This window comes from Fusarium proliferatum (assembly GCF_900067095.1).
Source record: "Fusarium proliferatum ET1 genome assembly, contig: FPRO_scaffold003, whole genome shotgun sequence".
Lineage (NCBI taxonomy): Eukaryota > Fungi > Ascomycota > Sordariomycetes > Hypocreales > Nectriaceae > Fusarium > Fusarium proliferatum.
The window spans coordinates 2,469,582-2,484,561 of NW_022194792.1; the positions used below are offsets into that span (position 1 = coordinate 2,469,582).

The 14,980-nt window shown below is 49.3% G+C and overlaps 5 protein-coding genes across 5 annotated transcripts; 3 read left to right on the forward strand and 2 right to left on the reverse strand.

Moving 5' to 3' along the window:
* Positions 1–1,913: 1,913 nt before the first annotated feature.
* On the forward strand, positions 1,914–4,373 carry FPRO_06242 (uncharacterized protein; the record flags this gene model as incomplete). Its single annotated transcript, XM_031228866.1, has 3 exons — positions 1,914–3,506; positions 3,552–3,846; positions 3,898–4,373. 3 exons carry the CDS (start codon positions 1,914–1,916, stop codon positions 4,371–4,373), a joined length of 2,364 nt encoding a protein of 787 aa, XP_031079160.1.
* Positions 4,374–4,590: 217 nt separating this feature from the next.
* On the reverse strand, positions 4,591–5,690 carry FPRO_06241 (uncharacterized protein; the record flags this gene model as incomplete). The annotated part of the gene is made up of 2 exons (XM_031228867.1): positions 4,591–5,390; positions 5,588–5,690. The coding sequence occupies 2 exons, from the start codon at positions 5,688–5,690 to the stop codon at positions 4,591–4,593; spliced, it is 903 nt and encodes a 300-aa protein (XP_031079161.1).
* Positions 5,691–6,319: 629 nt separating this feature from the next.
* Positions 6,320–8,835, reverse strand: FPRO_06240 (uncharacterized protein; the record flags this gene model as incomplete). The annotated part of the gene is made up of 5 exons (XM_031228868.1): positions 6,320–6,904; positions 6,952–7,893; positions 7,943–8,282; positions 8,345–8,649; positions 8,713–8,835. The coding sequence occupies 5 exons, from the start codon at positions 8,833–8,835 to the stop codon at positions 6,320–6,322; spliced, it is 2,295 nt and encodes a 764-aa protein (XP_031079162.1).
* A 425-nt stretch (positions 8,836–9,260) lies between these two features.
* On the forward strand, positions 9,261–11,078 carry FPRO_06239 (uncharacterized protein; the record flags this gene model as incomplete). Its single annotated transcript, XM_031228869.1, has 1 exon — positions 9,261–11,078. One exon carries the CDS (start codon positions 9,261–9,263, stop codon positions 11,076–11,078), a length of 1,818 nt encoding a protein of 605 aa, XP_031079163.1.
* Positions 11,079–13,012: 1,934 nt separating this feature from the next.
* Positions 13,013–14,479, forward strand: FPRO_06238 (uncharacterized protein; the record flags this gene model as incomplete). The annotated part of the gene is made up of 2 exons (XM_031228870.1): positions 13,013–13,400; positions 13,449–14,479. The coding sequence occupies 2 exons, from the start codon at positions 13,013–13,015 to the stop codon at positions 14,477–14,479; spliced, it is 1,419 nt and encodes a 472-aa protein (XP_031079164.1).
* Positions 14,480–14,980: the final 501 nt, after the last annotated feature.

A 14,980-nucleotide genomic window follows, 5' to 3' on the forward strand; every position in this document is an offset into this window, starting at 1 on the left:
GATGTCTCGGTAGACAATGGACACTGGAATGTATGTGGGCTAAAGACGACGGTTGGTGACAACGAGCGAAAGTCGGGCCCTGCAATAGTGAGATCTTGTTAAAGGAGGTTAAGTTAAGAAGTCAAGTTAAGTTGAGAGTTGGCCACGATAAATCAAGAGCCTTGAAGATCAGTTCACACGTTCTGCTAACGAGGGTGAAGACTTATTGGTTTTGTTAGAGAATCTCCTGAGAAAAGGAGAGAAGGAAAGGAGAGAAGCGGTCAGTCAGTCAATTAGTCGGAGCAGTTTCGTATACCAATACCAGACAATTGGGCGGATATTCGATGGCTGGGAAAGACTTGGGATAACTACCAACCTCTGGACTTTTCGGTGGGCGATGCAGAGGTGTAGTGACCAGCCACCTATTTACTCGCGTTGGCCTGGCGACGGTGACGTTTTACTTGTGGAGCCACAGTTGCCAGCTGGGCGAGCTCTGGGACAGGTAAGACAGGGCCAGGGGGCCTGGGGGGCTCCTTTCAGCACCGGGCAACCCGCTAACCGGCGCCGCAGAGGGAAGGAGATGCCTAGACGCGATCGGGCGCTAAGCTGTAAGAGGCAAGGTGTTATTGGACCTGCAGCAGCGCAGATGAGCAACTTCCTGGGCTTGATCCCTGAACCCTAGGATCTACGATCTTACGTAGCGCTTCGCCGCAAAGTCGACGCGTTTCTATACGGCCAGAGCTCGTCAGCGCCCAGATTTGCCAAGGGTTGCCAAGGATAGAAGCTGTAGCGGGACCTCTCTCAGCTTAATGCAGTTGTCATGACGATTTGGCGCCGTTTCGAATGGACTCTCGCTCCTCCGTACTTTGTCGGGCTATCGACCTATTCATATTATACCAGTTGTATCATCGGAGTAGATTTTTATTTGTTCCTCCGCCTGGACCGGTCCTGGCCCTGTGACGTACGTCGATAGCCTCAATTGACAAGTTATTGGACTACGTACCGAGTACACCACTCGAATACTCGTGCTCGGGCATATTCTGTGACTGAGATCCATCTACTCGGTTATCCCATTCACAACCCGGTCTCAATTTATTCGCCCCATTTACCCCGAGTAAGCGAGAACTGGCTTGAAACTCCCCGACTTTTGATCATGGAGTCTTTTCTCCCCAACTCGAGCTAAGAAGTCGTATTGTTATCCACTCTGTCGGAGCCAACGACGCTGTCCCGCGGCCAAACCGTACGCGGTGTGGACAGAGACTCAAGATCACTGAATCACGGCGAAAATTACTACCCAAGTTTTCAAAGTTTCGGTCGTATCAAGACAGCACCACCTTGAGCTTGAGGGACTACATGTATTCTATACAGAATTGAAGTTTTGTCTTCTTCCATTAAACCACACCTTGCAATTCTCTGTACTTAGACTGCGCGGTTCAATCGGAATTCACATGAAATGCAAAACTGTTTACTCAAGTGTCTGACGACGACTCCTCTCCTAGAAGCACAAGATCAACATGATATGTAAACTCTTTCCGTTGTAACCGTGCCGTGAGCTTATGCTCCCGAGAGAGCCGTGATATCCATCATGACAACCCCCATCTCATGAGAACCCAGCCACCCGACTACCTCTCCAGGCTTGGCGTTCAGCCACCCGCGAATTTCAGATCCTCTTCACTTACCGCAATCGACTTCAATCATGACTCTCTTCGACAGAAATCGGTGTCGGGCGTTTCAAACTATTCCTTCGCCGCCCGGAATCTTCTTTGCACTCCGCGCTTAACTATCATGCGAGTTCATCTCAGCTTCCAGAATCACTTGTATCTAGAAGAAGTATGTAGCTATCGGATTTAGTGGGGCACACTCCCATGTCATTTAGAGTAGCTACGTTGCGCTATGAGACTCACAAACACCGACGCATAACCACTATACATAACATGGCAGCCCTAGCCGCCAATAACCAAGGAACGTCGCTCGATATTCGAGTTGAAGACTTCCTGGACGATAAGCTTCAGTCTACTTCCGACCTCGAAGATCTCGACACACTTATCGCAAATGTTGAGCTTCAACGAAACCAGCTGCAATCACAGCTAGATACAGCTGTGAAAGTGCTCGAAGAGACCCGGCGCACCGCCGATGATCGCCAAGGGTCACTTGCTGCTCGTATAGCAGAGTTTCAAAAGCTTCAAGAGAGCATTGATCTTCGTGCTCAGATCTATGCTGCCTCGGATGCCCCAGATCAAGCCATCGAACGCCTCAAGTCGCCTATGAACAAGATCAAGGCCGTTGAGCGTGCCCAGAGCTACCTTGTTCTCTTGCAAGATGCTGAAAAACTTAGAGCTGAAGCGAGATCATTTCTGCCTCAGAACCCCAAAGCTTCATTGGAGCCATACATCAAGTTAAAACAGCATGTTCAAAAGTTACAAGGCCTACCTGGCCAGGAGGGCCTTCACCTCGTCGCATATGCCGAAGGTGTGACCGCTTCACTTTGGGATGAGATCAAATCCACCATGTCTGGGGAACTCGAGGCCGTCCTGAAGCAGAGGAAGTGGCCCAAGCTTAACACCCATTTGCAGATGGATGAAGAATGGATCAATTGCATTGAGAAGCTCATCGATCTTCAAAAGCCAGAAATAGCACACACCGACAAGATTGTTACGTTGCTACCATTTGAAATCATGGCCTCCATCTTTGTCTCCGAGTTTCGTTTCCATTTTCTCAGCGACAAGCCAACAAGCGGTGCCCAGCCTTTTGGAACTCATTGTCTCCCATGGTTTATCGCACTGGTTGAGAAATGGGAAGATTTCTTCCGGGATAATCTGGGCTATTTGCTAGCAGAGAAGTTCCGGGACACTGCTGCAGCGACCAACCTGGCTTATATCGACCCTGTTTCTGCCTTTATTACCTCGCTACTACCAGTGCTGAAGGAGAAGACCTCATCAGTAGCACTCGAAGCTATTAAGAGCCCCTCCTTCCTGAGTAGTTTAATGTCACAACTGATGGCATTTGACGAGAATGTTCGCTACAAGTTTAACTACGACGGCGGCGACGTTGAAAACGGATGGCCTGGCTTAACCGCACATATACTGGACGACCACTTTGATACGTGGTTCAAGGCCGAGAAGGATTTCGCTCTTGAGAGATATAACACTATCATGGAGTCTCAAGATGCTCGCAATATCGATTACGATTATGCGCTCCAGGGCAAGATGAAGCCAACATATGCTTCTGTGCGTGTCACTGATCTTCTGCGATCTGTGACAAGTCAGTACGAGAGAGTGCGTACCTTCAAGCACAAAATTCGCTTCTTGATTGGCATTCAACTTGAAATCTTGGATGCTTATCACGATCGCCTCCGAGACTCGCTTCAGGCTTATCAGAGCATGTCTACGACCTTTGGTCGCACTCTAGCCGCGAATAAGGAAGACCTTGCTGTTCTTGAGGGCACAGGTGGTTTCGAGGTGCTCTGCAAAGTGATTGGCAGTGCTGATCACATTGTCAATACTCTGAAAGACTGGAGCAACGAGGAGGTATGTAAACCGCCTGAAACTCATCTTACTAAGCTAACATTCTAGTTCTTTGTCTCTTTGTGGGATGAACTTCAGACTCGAGCTTTGCATAGATCAAGCCAGGGCAACAACATTACGAGTACCATGAGTTACGATGATGTGAAGGACCGCACGTCTACGGCAGTGGGAGAGAAACATGAAGATGGGGCTCTATTTGATGAGACAGCGAGTGCCTATAACATGCGACGCAAGGCTGCTCAAGAACTTCTCGTTGGCGCTTTGGTCGAGTCGCACAATAAAGCCTTCCGAGCATACACCACCCGTGTTCAATGGACAACTGTTGGTGAAACTGCTATCCTTGGTAAGTCCGCATGCCGTACTGTTCACAGCATATCAGCTAACACGGTGATAGATGAGCTTGCTATTACGCCAGAACTTGATGAGCCACTTCGCATCCTCCAGCGCAACTTTGACTTTCTCATCAGAGCTCTTTCAACTGCAGTGTTCCGCCGCGTCTGCCGCGAAGCCCTTGTTAAGCTTCAAGATTATCTATGGCAAAGTGTCCTTATGCGTCAGTCGTTCACCACTTATGGTGCAGCCCAGTTCCGTCGCGATGGCGCTGCCTTGGTTTCTACTATCGAACGCTACATCCCCAATGGTTCATCCGTCCTTGATAACTTGACTGAGGGTATGCAGCTTCTGAGTCTTCCGGTTGAAGCGGGTGAGACAAGTGGCTTGACACTCAAGGACGCCAGCGATCGAGTCTTCACTGACAACGAAGAGGCACGCAAGGTACTCGAGGAACTCCATCTTGAAGGGTTATCACCGCAAGGCGCAAGAAACATTCTGCAGCGTCGTGTCGAGAATAACGAGAACGTAGGGTGGTAAAACGAAATAGATTAAAATTGGGTATATTATCATGCATTCGATGCCTTTCCTCAAGGCCTATCGCTCATGCCTCACGTGTTGAATACCTCCGTGACCTTCTCAAAATATCATTTCCCTTTTTGTTCTAGCCATTGAGCCCCCCCCCCCCCCAATACGTTTCATTGCATCAAAATATCAACCAGATTCCATTTCTCATTGTCGCACTGTTTGCTTTTGTTTAGCTGTTAAGAGCTCGCATGGTCATCTCGACAACAATAAAAGTTCCCGCGCTGACAGGCATAGCTCGCGCGAGTGTAGGTCCGATACCCTTCCAGAAGCCAGCCGCCCCCTCAGCTCGCCAAGTCTTTGCGAAGCAGTCTCGCATAGTGGCGTATTTTTGGTTGGCACCGAAGCCGTCGGTCTGCATCTTGCTCTTGATGACATCGAAGGGATAGCTGGAAAGCCAGAGAACTTCGCCAGCAAGACCACCGTAAAGGGCAATCTTGTAAGCGGGGATATCCTTGCGGTCGATTTTGTTGCGGGCAGCGTCCGAGTTCATCATATACTCAAAGGCAGTGAACCAGGAACCGTAGGCGAAAGCCTCTCGCCAGATGGTGACAGCCTGACCGCGGTAGATGCCACTCAGAACACCATTGTGAGCTCCGAGTTTGCGAATACAGTCACCAGGGCCATCGTACAGACGGCCGGCGCCATGAGGCTGGCTCTGAAGGCGGATACGGATATGCTCGATGGGACCTGAGAGGACCGAGTTGGAGACACCAGCAAAGGCACCCGCGGCACCGTATTGGGGATAAGACAGTTCGGCTCCGTTGTTGCGAGTTTGGAACCAGCGCTTCGCAGCGTTGAAGGCACCGAATTGGACGGAAACACAGGCTCCGATACCGATGAGTGGTGTAAGCGTTCCCTTGTAAAAGGCGAGGGCACCCTCGTTCTTGTAGATTGTGGTAGCGGCGTTGATGGCAGACGAGTATTGTGTTGTAGTTTGCAGTCGGACCTTGACAATATCAAAGGGTTGACCTGAGGTGAGAATGTTAGCCATTGGGTTGAACTCGTACTGTTGTACAAACAAACATGCTGGCGACGACTTCATGGTGGAGGGTAAGCTTATCTTGAGCCAGCTCTTTCTTCTTCATTCCCCAGCTCAGAGGATTCTTCTTTGTCCTTTACGCTGACCAACTCCCCAATAGCTGAACGAAGGAAACATCGCGACATACCAATCAAGACCTGCGCAATTCCTCCGACAGCGCCAGAGAAAAGATCCTTGGCCGTCTCAATGGCCGGGCTCTGCTTGGCCGACTCCAGCTCAAGAGCGTCCATCTCTTCAATTTGGCGGGATGATCACAAACACCTTTGTCCTTCCTTTCTCCTCGGCTAGCGATGAAGCTCTCAACAGCAAAAATGCAACGAAGAAAGTAGGTGAAACTCGCCAGAGATAAGACAACAAAAGGGGAGAAAAAGATAAGAAACCCAGATTTAGAGCGCGCGAATCGATATCGCAATCCGGGGTTGATTTATCGCGGAGGGCGTTCGGCAAATGACGTGCTAGCATTACAAAGCCGGTAACGGAGCCCGGACTGTCGGCGTTGAGATACAGCAGTACAAGCAAAGTTCGGAGGTGAGCCCGCCAGACGCTGATGGAAATCGGGGATACTGTACTGTAATTCCCCGACACTCTTATCGGCATCTTCTCCGGGGGCCGTTCTCAAGATGTACCTTTCTAACAATTTCATACTGAAAATGCCCATTGAAAATGTGTCCACCGACTTCGGGCTAATGAAAGCCGGAACTCGGGATCTACGCTCTAGAACCGCGAGAAACCGACATATCAGTATTCAGTTGCTACATATTATGTGCATATGAAATTGTTCATTATTCAAAGATCGTCAGTCCGGATCTTTTGTATCAGTCAATGCTCGCTTCTATTGTCACACACAATATCCTTCTCTTCAGTAGCGTCTCGCTCCTTGCTTCTCGTCTTTGGCATCATTCTGCGCCTGCGCATGCTGCTCAATAGCCTCCTTGAGTTTTCCAACCACTTCAGGCTGGTTGCTGAACGCAGTCATGAGTAAGCTTTCTAGTTCAGCCTCCACCTTTGCGATTGGCTTCACTCCAGGTTTTCTATTCTGTGAGTCGTTCATCAGAGTACCCCAGCGATGTGTGAAGTTGTAGATAGACTGTCGCAGTAACTCGTCAAGCTGCTCGTTCATATCCTCAACAGTCAAGGTTTTCGCTGTCACGGAGGGTGTGCCTCTAGACCACAGACCGCCGCCGATAATGTTGGAAAAGAAACCGACCCAATTCTGGGGGCTCAGGGTGTCCCAGATGTGAACAAAGTGCTGCATAGAAGCACCATGGTTTCGGATATCACCAATCTCCAACGAAACCAGCTCGTTCTTTATGATGAGCAAGTTTTTCACCATAAACAGATCAGGATCTGTGCTAGCCTTTAATGACTGTATCCTTGCTTCTGCACGTTGGAGCACCTGAATGGTTTCTCGAACAATATTGAACACAACTGAACTATTTTTCGACTGCGAAGTCGTTAGCCAAATCCAGTGCTAGAGGGCAATTCGCTTACAGATCTTTCTTTAGGCATGCAATTCTCATACATGCTCAAAAGTTTGATGGCTTGTTTGACCAAGGGATGGGCATTTGATGATGCTACGCCACCGACAACAGGTCCGATCTTGAGAGAAGCGTCTTGAACAGGCGCCTTTGTGATCGTTTTTGTGACTTCCGCCTCAAAAACTGTATCTGTCAAGGGCCATAGATGATGAGCAAGAAGTTGCGAGGTGTATTGCTTGCATTTGATGAAATATGGCGACTCCATATCATCTAAATCGGCACCAAAGTATTCATTGGCTAACAAGCCCACCACGTTACACGTCGTCTCCAATGGTGCAGTCTGTAGGACAGTTTGGAGGTTAGTCACCAATGGCGTCAAGTTGCCAGGATGAGCAATGGTGGTGTTGATGGGTTTGATGGCCTGATACACTGAGTCTGCTGCTTGTGTCCATATGGGTTCCAGATCGAAGAGTTTCACGAACAGATTCTCCTCATTGTACATGCGTTCGAAGCATTGCTTGATGAAATTCCGTGATGCTGTCTCAGCCGACAGGCTCTTGACTTCTTTATTGAACTCTGCGATATCAGATTGCGTCAAAACTTTCAAGTCGCGGTCTCGTGTCGTGAGATGGGTATGAATGATGTTGTTAGCTGTATTTGCGTAAGTCTCAAAGTGAGAGCAGGACTCGTTTCGCTGGCCGTAAGAATCGTATGCGCGGCGTATAATGCGGTGAACATTGGGTATTAATCCATACGAGTCCAGCATCATCTCTTGGAAACGACCATACGCAAGCGCATGGCGAGCCGACTCTGATTTTGTAGCTATAATCTGACGTCCGACTTCAGGTGATACCTTTTCCAATGAGGTCTTATAGCCATGCTCAAGAAGATGAAGGGCTTTTGTGAGAAGCGCAGTGTACCGTGCGAGATAGGTATCGCGGTCGCGGTATGTTGGCTAATTGCATTAGCATCTGCTCTTGAGAGTGAATGGGACGAACTCTTACATGATTCTCCATAAAGACGATGCAGGCGTCAATATTCTCGACCATCTCTCCAAAAGAGGCATCATCGACCAATCGGCTGGCGCCGGGCGCATTGAGACGTCTTGTTACATTATCGAGGTACGCATAGTAATGAAGATCGGTGCCGACTTCGTCGGCCAAGACTTCCAGCCTTCTTTGTTCCTGCAAAAGTTCTTCGCATTGCGCTTGGAAAGTTGACGTTTGCGCCTCGACGGAGCCGAAAGAGTTCGATAAGGCGGTAAGGAGTTTTAGCGTAACATTTGCATCTTCGATAAGGCCATCTAAGTGACGCTCCGTGACAGTGAGTTGGTCACGATATAGTCTTAGTATCGGTCAGCGCTGTCTTGGTAGAAATGCCATCTTCGCATGATGCAGTATGCATACAAGTATTCCTGCTGACCAGCATCCAGCAATTGCTCATCGTATGAGTCCAGGCTGATAGTGTCGTGTTTTTCAAGTTTCTGACTGGAGTCTGAAAGCGTCAGAGCTTCCCATGCTCTGCTGTGCTTGTCGGTCTTCTTAGGTCGTGGTCGTGTGTCTTTAGACAGCTGTTCTTTGACCACTCGATAGAAGTCGGAATAGGAACTGGCTCGACGAAGGACGGTCGGTTCTGGTGGAGTGTCGGTATCCTCGATTTCTTCGTAAACATTTGGCAACGGCGTCGCAGCTTCGTGTGTTTGGCCTGTTTCCTAAACCCATCTTATGAGCTTCAACAACTATGGTGGGGTGCCGCCAACTCGCGGGGGGCATACATTGGGTTGTTGGAGCAGAGACTCCTTGCGACGGTGGCCATGACTCTGACTATGGCTATTAGAGTGACTCTTCTTGCTGGTGCCCAGGTCGGGCATCAGCGTATACCAAGAGTCCTCGTACATGGTGTTGACAGAGCTCAAGGGTTTCGCGGAAGCTCCTGTAACTTACCTTAGAAGCCACGCAACAGGCGTTGAATGTTTAAGTCGGAGCTAACGCGGCCGAACCGCCGATGGCGGTAAAATATGGAGCAATAGGTACCCATGCGACCCTGCAGCATGGATGTGGCGCGTGCTTAGATCTGCCTGTGGCACAGTTCATCGTCTTTTAGGTAGTACAGTAGACCTGCCACAGCCCAAAGAATTTTGCTGACCATTAGTTATCCGTAAATAACTTAGCTACTGTCGGAGCTTCAGCTCTATGACCTCACAACATTTTCTCCTTCATCCGGAGGCGACATTGGGTTCAACTTTTGATGCAATTTGAAATCTCTCAGGGCTGATATCACCAATTGCATTGACTTGGATCCCTTTGCTAGCGAGTTCTCAAAATGAACGTTTCTCGAGCGACTCTTGGGCGAGCTGTTGTTCGCTCCCAAGCTCGTCAGCCTCTCACTATATCTCGGCGCCAATGGGTTCGCTACGCCCACGATCATGGCAGCGAGTATTCTCAACCTCCTCGCAACCGCAGTGGTAAAATCATTAGTTTTGCAGCCGTCTTTGGTCTTGCTGCTGCTGGAGCCTACTTTTATCCCATATTGACCGGAAAGTCTTCATCACCCGCTGAAGTCGAGAAGAACGAAGTTCCTACTAAGGCTGAACTCGAGTTTGAGAAGCCTCGCAAGAAGGTCAAGTCCAAAGAAGAGAACCGAGATCTTATCAGCTCCCAGCATCTCCAAGTTAAGAATAGTTGGGAGCATCCTGGGGTTTATGCCTGGGGCTCCAATGTTGGAAAGGTCATCGATCCAAACTCCAATGAGAAATATGTCAAAGTACCTCGGAGAATTTCTCACTTTGATGATAAGGTTCTCAGGGACCTCAAGCTGACATCTATCTTCGGTGCAGCTGTCACTGAGAAGGGTGATTTGGTTCAATGGGGCTTGGGCTACAACCAGCAGGACCCTTCGCCTGTGCCTACACTTACAGGCAAAGATCTTGTCAAAATTGATGTTTCGCTTGATCGAATCATCGCTCTGTCGCGCAACGGCGATGTATATTCTATCCCTGCGTCTCGCAACGATCAAGAGGGTGGTCTCAAAGAAGAACAGAAAAAGTCCTCCTGGTCTATATGGGGATCTGGTGGTGCCCGAGAGAACATACATTTCCGCAATTTGACACCACCTGGTCTATCATATGGTGAAACCGTGAAGGACGTCAGCAGCGGCCAGGAGCATTGTCTCATGCTCACCTCCAAAGGACGTGTCTTCTCTGCTGCTGCTAGTGCTCTCGAGTTTCCTTCCAAGGGGCAGATGGGTATTGCAGGTTTGAATTGGCATAACAGGCCCAAGGGACCTTACGACCAACCTCACGAAATCACAACTCTAAAGGGATTCGACGTGGCACAGATTGCAACTGGCGATTACCACTCGGCTGTTCTTGATAAAACTGGACGTATTTTTGGATTTGGTGACAACTCATTTGGCCAGCTTGGGATCGATACCGACTTTGGCCTTTCGGTTTCTGACACCCCTGTAATGATTCCTACCAACCTGTCTTACGCGGGCACTGGGCTTGTCCCGACGGTAACGTCCATAGCGGCAGGTGGGAACAATACTTTCTTCACTGTGGATGCGAAGGCCACGACAGTTCCTGGCAACACAAAGGCTCTTGCGCCAGCGAGAAGGCTTCCTCCTGTGACTACAGATCTGTGGGCTTGCGGCCAAGGAGTGTACGGGACACTGGGCACTGGTCGATGGTCACACGTCTCGCCCAAGCCGACCAAGGTGAAGGGTCTGTCATCCCTGTTCGAGTTTGACGAGAAAACCAACAAGATGAGCCCCATTAAACTCAAGTCTCTGTCAGTTGGGGCCACTCACTGCTCGGCTGTCATGGACAATGTCACCGAAGTCTCGGTCACGGGTCAAGGGACCGAGAACGAGACCAACTGGGGAGCAGACGTCGTATTCTGGGGTGGCAATGAGCACTATCAGCTTGGCACCGGAAAACGAACCAACTTGAACGCTCCAGCTTATATTGCCGCTCTGGACAGCGCAGCCGATGCTCGTAAGGAGGGTTCACCAGACTTCCACCGGCTGTCTGTGACTCCTCGCAAGACAATCCGTCTGGAAGGTGGAAAGGGCCGAAAGGTCTCATTGGAACAAAAGATTGAGTGTGGCAAGTACGTGACTGGCATCTACTCTGCCGTGTGAAGCGAGTAGCAGGGCAAACAACTCAATTTGTAAGAACAGGCTCGCCTCATTGTATCATAAGAAACATGTAATCGACGGATTGTATCCGCACGGATATGATTGGGCGTTTGGGAATGGGATCATTCAGTTATGACTTTAAATGTTAAATTCAACTTGGGCATATTCCTTCCAATTAATTGACTGATTAGCTCAGCTGACCTAACCTGAAAGACCCAGATTGGTCTGAAGGGTCATATGAATGGCTCACACTACTTTCTGGGAATGAAACATAGGTAGGTAGAAACACGTGAATGATACGAAGTTGAGACATTGTGGAAACATGCCTGAAGTGGTTATTTTTCCAGCAATAGCAATGACAGTTATGATTTAATGAAGGTGATGATTGGCCAAGCTTGGCAGTTCCTTAGGCACATATTCACAATTGTATTCGTTCGCAATTTTCGTATGAACACCCTTGGATATCTTCCACTTACACAGAGGTTCATGAAAAGCAATGTGCCGTATGTATGTATTATGAACCATTTAAGTGGAAACTGGGGAGCAACACGAGGATTGATCATGTTGATCAAATCGATGCCACGCAAGCAAATGCCGCTGAGTAATTCATTTCAAAATCGAGAATAGAACAGAATGAGGCACAGATCGTGGAGGAGCACGGGTAAAAATGGTGGTTGATAGGGAGCTGATTGCCAGGATAAGAGGCCCATCCTCCACGTCATTAACCCAACATGACGGGATGGGCCTTGAGACGAAAATAGAAATCCGTCGACAACCAACGGAGCAGCCGCCACGCAGCTAAAATAATACAGGGATGAGCCACTTTACAGTGTTGGAGAAGAAGAAGAAAAAAAAGAGTTTTTACTAGACCAGGTACAACACTTGAGTCCCTGCAAACTATTGACTCTACATTGGCCTTGAGATTACTTAGATTTGAGTGCATGATCGGCGACTGATGCACAGAAACAATGAGCGCGTGTCCGAACAATGGATGAAATCTGTCAATTATCACGTCGAGACTAGACCATCGCTTGCAGATCGTTCATTAAAGGCAAAGACAGGGCAAGGTACAGCACTCCCGATACAGGAGAGGAGAGGAGTCAAGTTACATCAGAGTGCGTGCGTGCGTGTGCCTGTGCTGTAAGATAAGATATTCTTGGAACAATCTCTTCCCTTTCCCCACGTTGAATGACTGACGTCTGAGTTTGAGTTTCAAGTCTCTCTTGGTCACGTCACGTCACGTCACGTCGCATCCCGTCGTTGCTCTTTTTTTTTCTTTTCTTCTCTTTCGATTTCGAGGTCCTCGTGAATATTTGGTTGACTACCTACTACCAAGGTAGACGCAATTGTTCTGCTCTTACAGTCATTACAGTCAACTAAGAATCAGTCTCCTTTCCTCTTACTCTTACTCCTTTTTATTTTTAACCTTTTGCCTTTATTTTACCCCTTGACTAAGATACTACCTACTACCTCGGTAGGTAGGTAGCTTAGGAGGTGCTTGACCTTACTCCTTCCTCTGTCTCTTACACCCCAAATCTTTCCGTTTGCGGTATCAACTCCACTCACGTCTTCTCCTTCTCCTCTCTTCTTCACTTCAGCTCCAACTTCTCTACCTATTCTTCTACTTCTACTTCTACTTCTTCCGCTTCTCAACATATAACCCTTGTAATATTTCGCCTCTTCTCACGATTTCGCCATCGACTGCGCCTGCGCCCCTCCAAAGACCACGCGGATCCGACCCCTGCCTGCCTGACCTCCACCAGCCAAGAGGGCCCGACGCTATTCCTCTTCTTACGCCCAAATCTCCGTCGCCTTTGCTTCTTATACTTGGGCTGTCGCTGTTGTTCAAGCCTCTGGTGAAAACCGCGACGAGCACCAGCCTCAAGCGCAACTTCTTCCGGGGATATTCACACCTGTCTCTACCCAACCCCGACGCCATGGACAGGATCCCCAAGTTCAGGCGCAAACCCAAGAACCCCACGATCCAGACCTCCGTCGAACGCTCCAGCAGTGATACTGTCGATAGTATCGCCAGTACCGAGTTACAGGCTGCAACTTTGCAGTCGCAACAACAGGACGGGCAACAAGTCCTACCACAAAAACCCAAGCTCTCAAAGAGGGCCGCATTCCGAAATTTCCGTTTGCGCGGCTCCACAAAGAGAGCGCGCGACAGTCCACCCGTCGAGTTGCCTTCCAGTCCTCCGCCGGCCGTCGTGAGCCACGACGGTGTCAAGAGTCGACCCGTCACGGCCGAAGGCGATGCGCTGGCTAATTCAAAGGGGTCTGGTCCCCGGATTCCTGCCTTTTTGGAATCTTCGATGCAGGGTATACAACTCCCAGACGTGGCGCATTGGTCAGCACTGACATTTATAGATGTTGATTTTAAATTCCAGGAGTTGACGTGGGCGGAACGAGACCGAGTTCTTGAGGGTACAAAGAATGAGGGGGATGAAGAGTTCAAATGGGGAACTTTCAAGCAGGTTGACACCCAGGAGAAGGGTGTGATGGATCGCTACATCAACATCAAGCCTTGGAATCATAACCGAGTCAAACTGCAGGTCCCTGAGGATGAACTTGACTATGTCAACGCTTCCGAGATCTCTCTTACCTCGCCTTCCGATCCTAGCCGTGAGCCGTTGCGATACATCGCCATGCAAGGACCAACGCAGCCATCAATCGACTATGTCTGGCGCATGATTGCGGAGCAAATGTCTTCACCTGCCGTTATCGTACAGCTGACAACCATGGCAGAGGGTGGAGTTGTCAAATGTCACCAATACTTCCCCGATAACCAAGATCACCCAATCTGGACTCTGAACGAACACGATGCGTGGAACGATGACTGGCAGGCCCAGATCACGTACGATTCTTTCGAGGAACTTGCTGACGGCGCTATTGAGAAGCGCAAGCTGCTTATGCACCTGAAGGATGAACAAGAGCCCCGAATCGTGTGGCACCTTCTGTATAGACGATGGCCTGACTTTGGGGTTCCCGAACTAGAAGATCTCGATGGTTTCTTTGAACTCATGCAAAAGTCTCGCGAGCTGAGCGCGCCCGAGAACCCGCGAATCATCCATTGCAGTGCTGGTGTTGGCCGAACCGGCACTTTCATTACGCTCGAGCATCTAATGCGCGAGCTAGAACTGGGCACCTTTGAGAAGTATGACGAGCCAGCAGAGGGTCCGGATCTGATCTTTGAGACAGTCGACCATCTCCGAGAGCAGCGTGTTGGCATGGTTCAGGGCCGTCCTCAATTCATGTTCATTTACCAAGTTATGCGGAAACTATGGCAAGATAAATATGGAGTCGATGAAGAGGGCAATGAGCCTGCAGCTAAGAGGCTGGAAGTTGGCGATCCATTCATAGATGACTCGGTATCCGACTCTACGCAAGCCAACCACTAGCATCGGGGTTCCGAGGACTGAGGCGTGATAATGGAGTCTGTTTATCTGGCGTTAACTGCAATGATTTGGCGGAGTTGCGGACGGGAATGCATCTGGGTTGGGCTGGGGCTCGATAGCTGCAGCAACCTAATTTTACGGTTTGGGGATGACACGCAAGCTCTCAAATATTTGTGTTGGGAGGAAGCTGATGTTTAAGTGTTACCCTGTCATGAGTCAATCGGGTGCATAATAATCTGCTTTGCGCAAGTGTATGATCAAGCACGGCAAGGAACAGGAACGGGACTTGAGGGGTTATGATAAACAAACATAGAGCTCGCATCTCATCATGGGGAGATGACGACGGTACAGGAATAGTCAAGTCAAGTCAGGACGATATGACTTGGGGGAGGTTTATCTATTATAAATGATACCAAGCGCACGAACAAGGGGCTGGTGGTGCAACAAGCATTCTTATCATATATCAGTTTAATCAAGAGGCGACAAGACGTTTCGCATAACAAT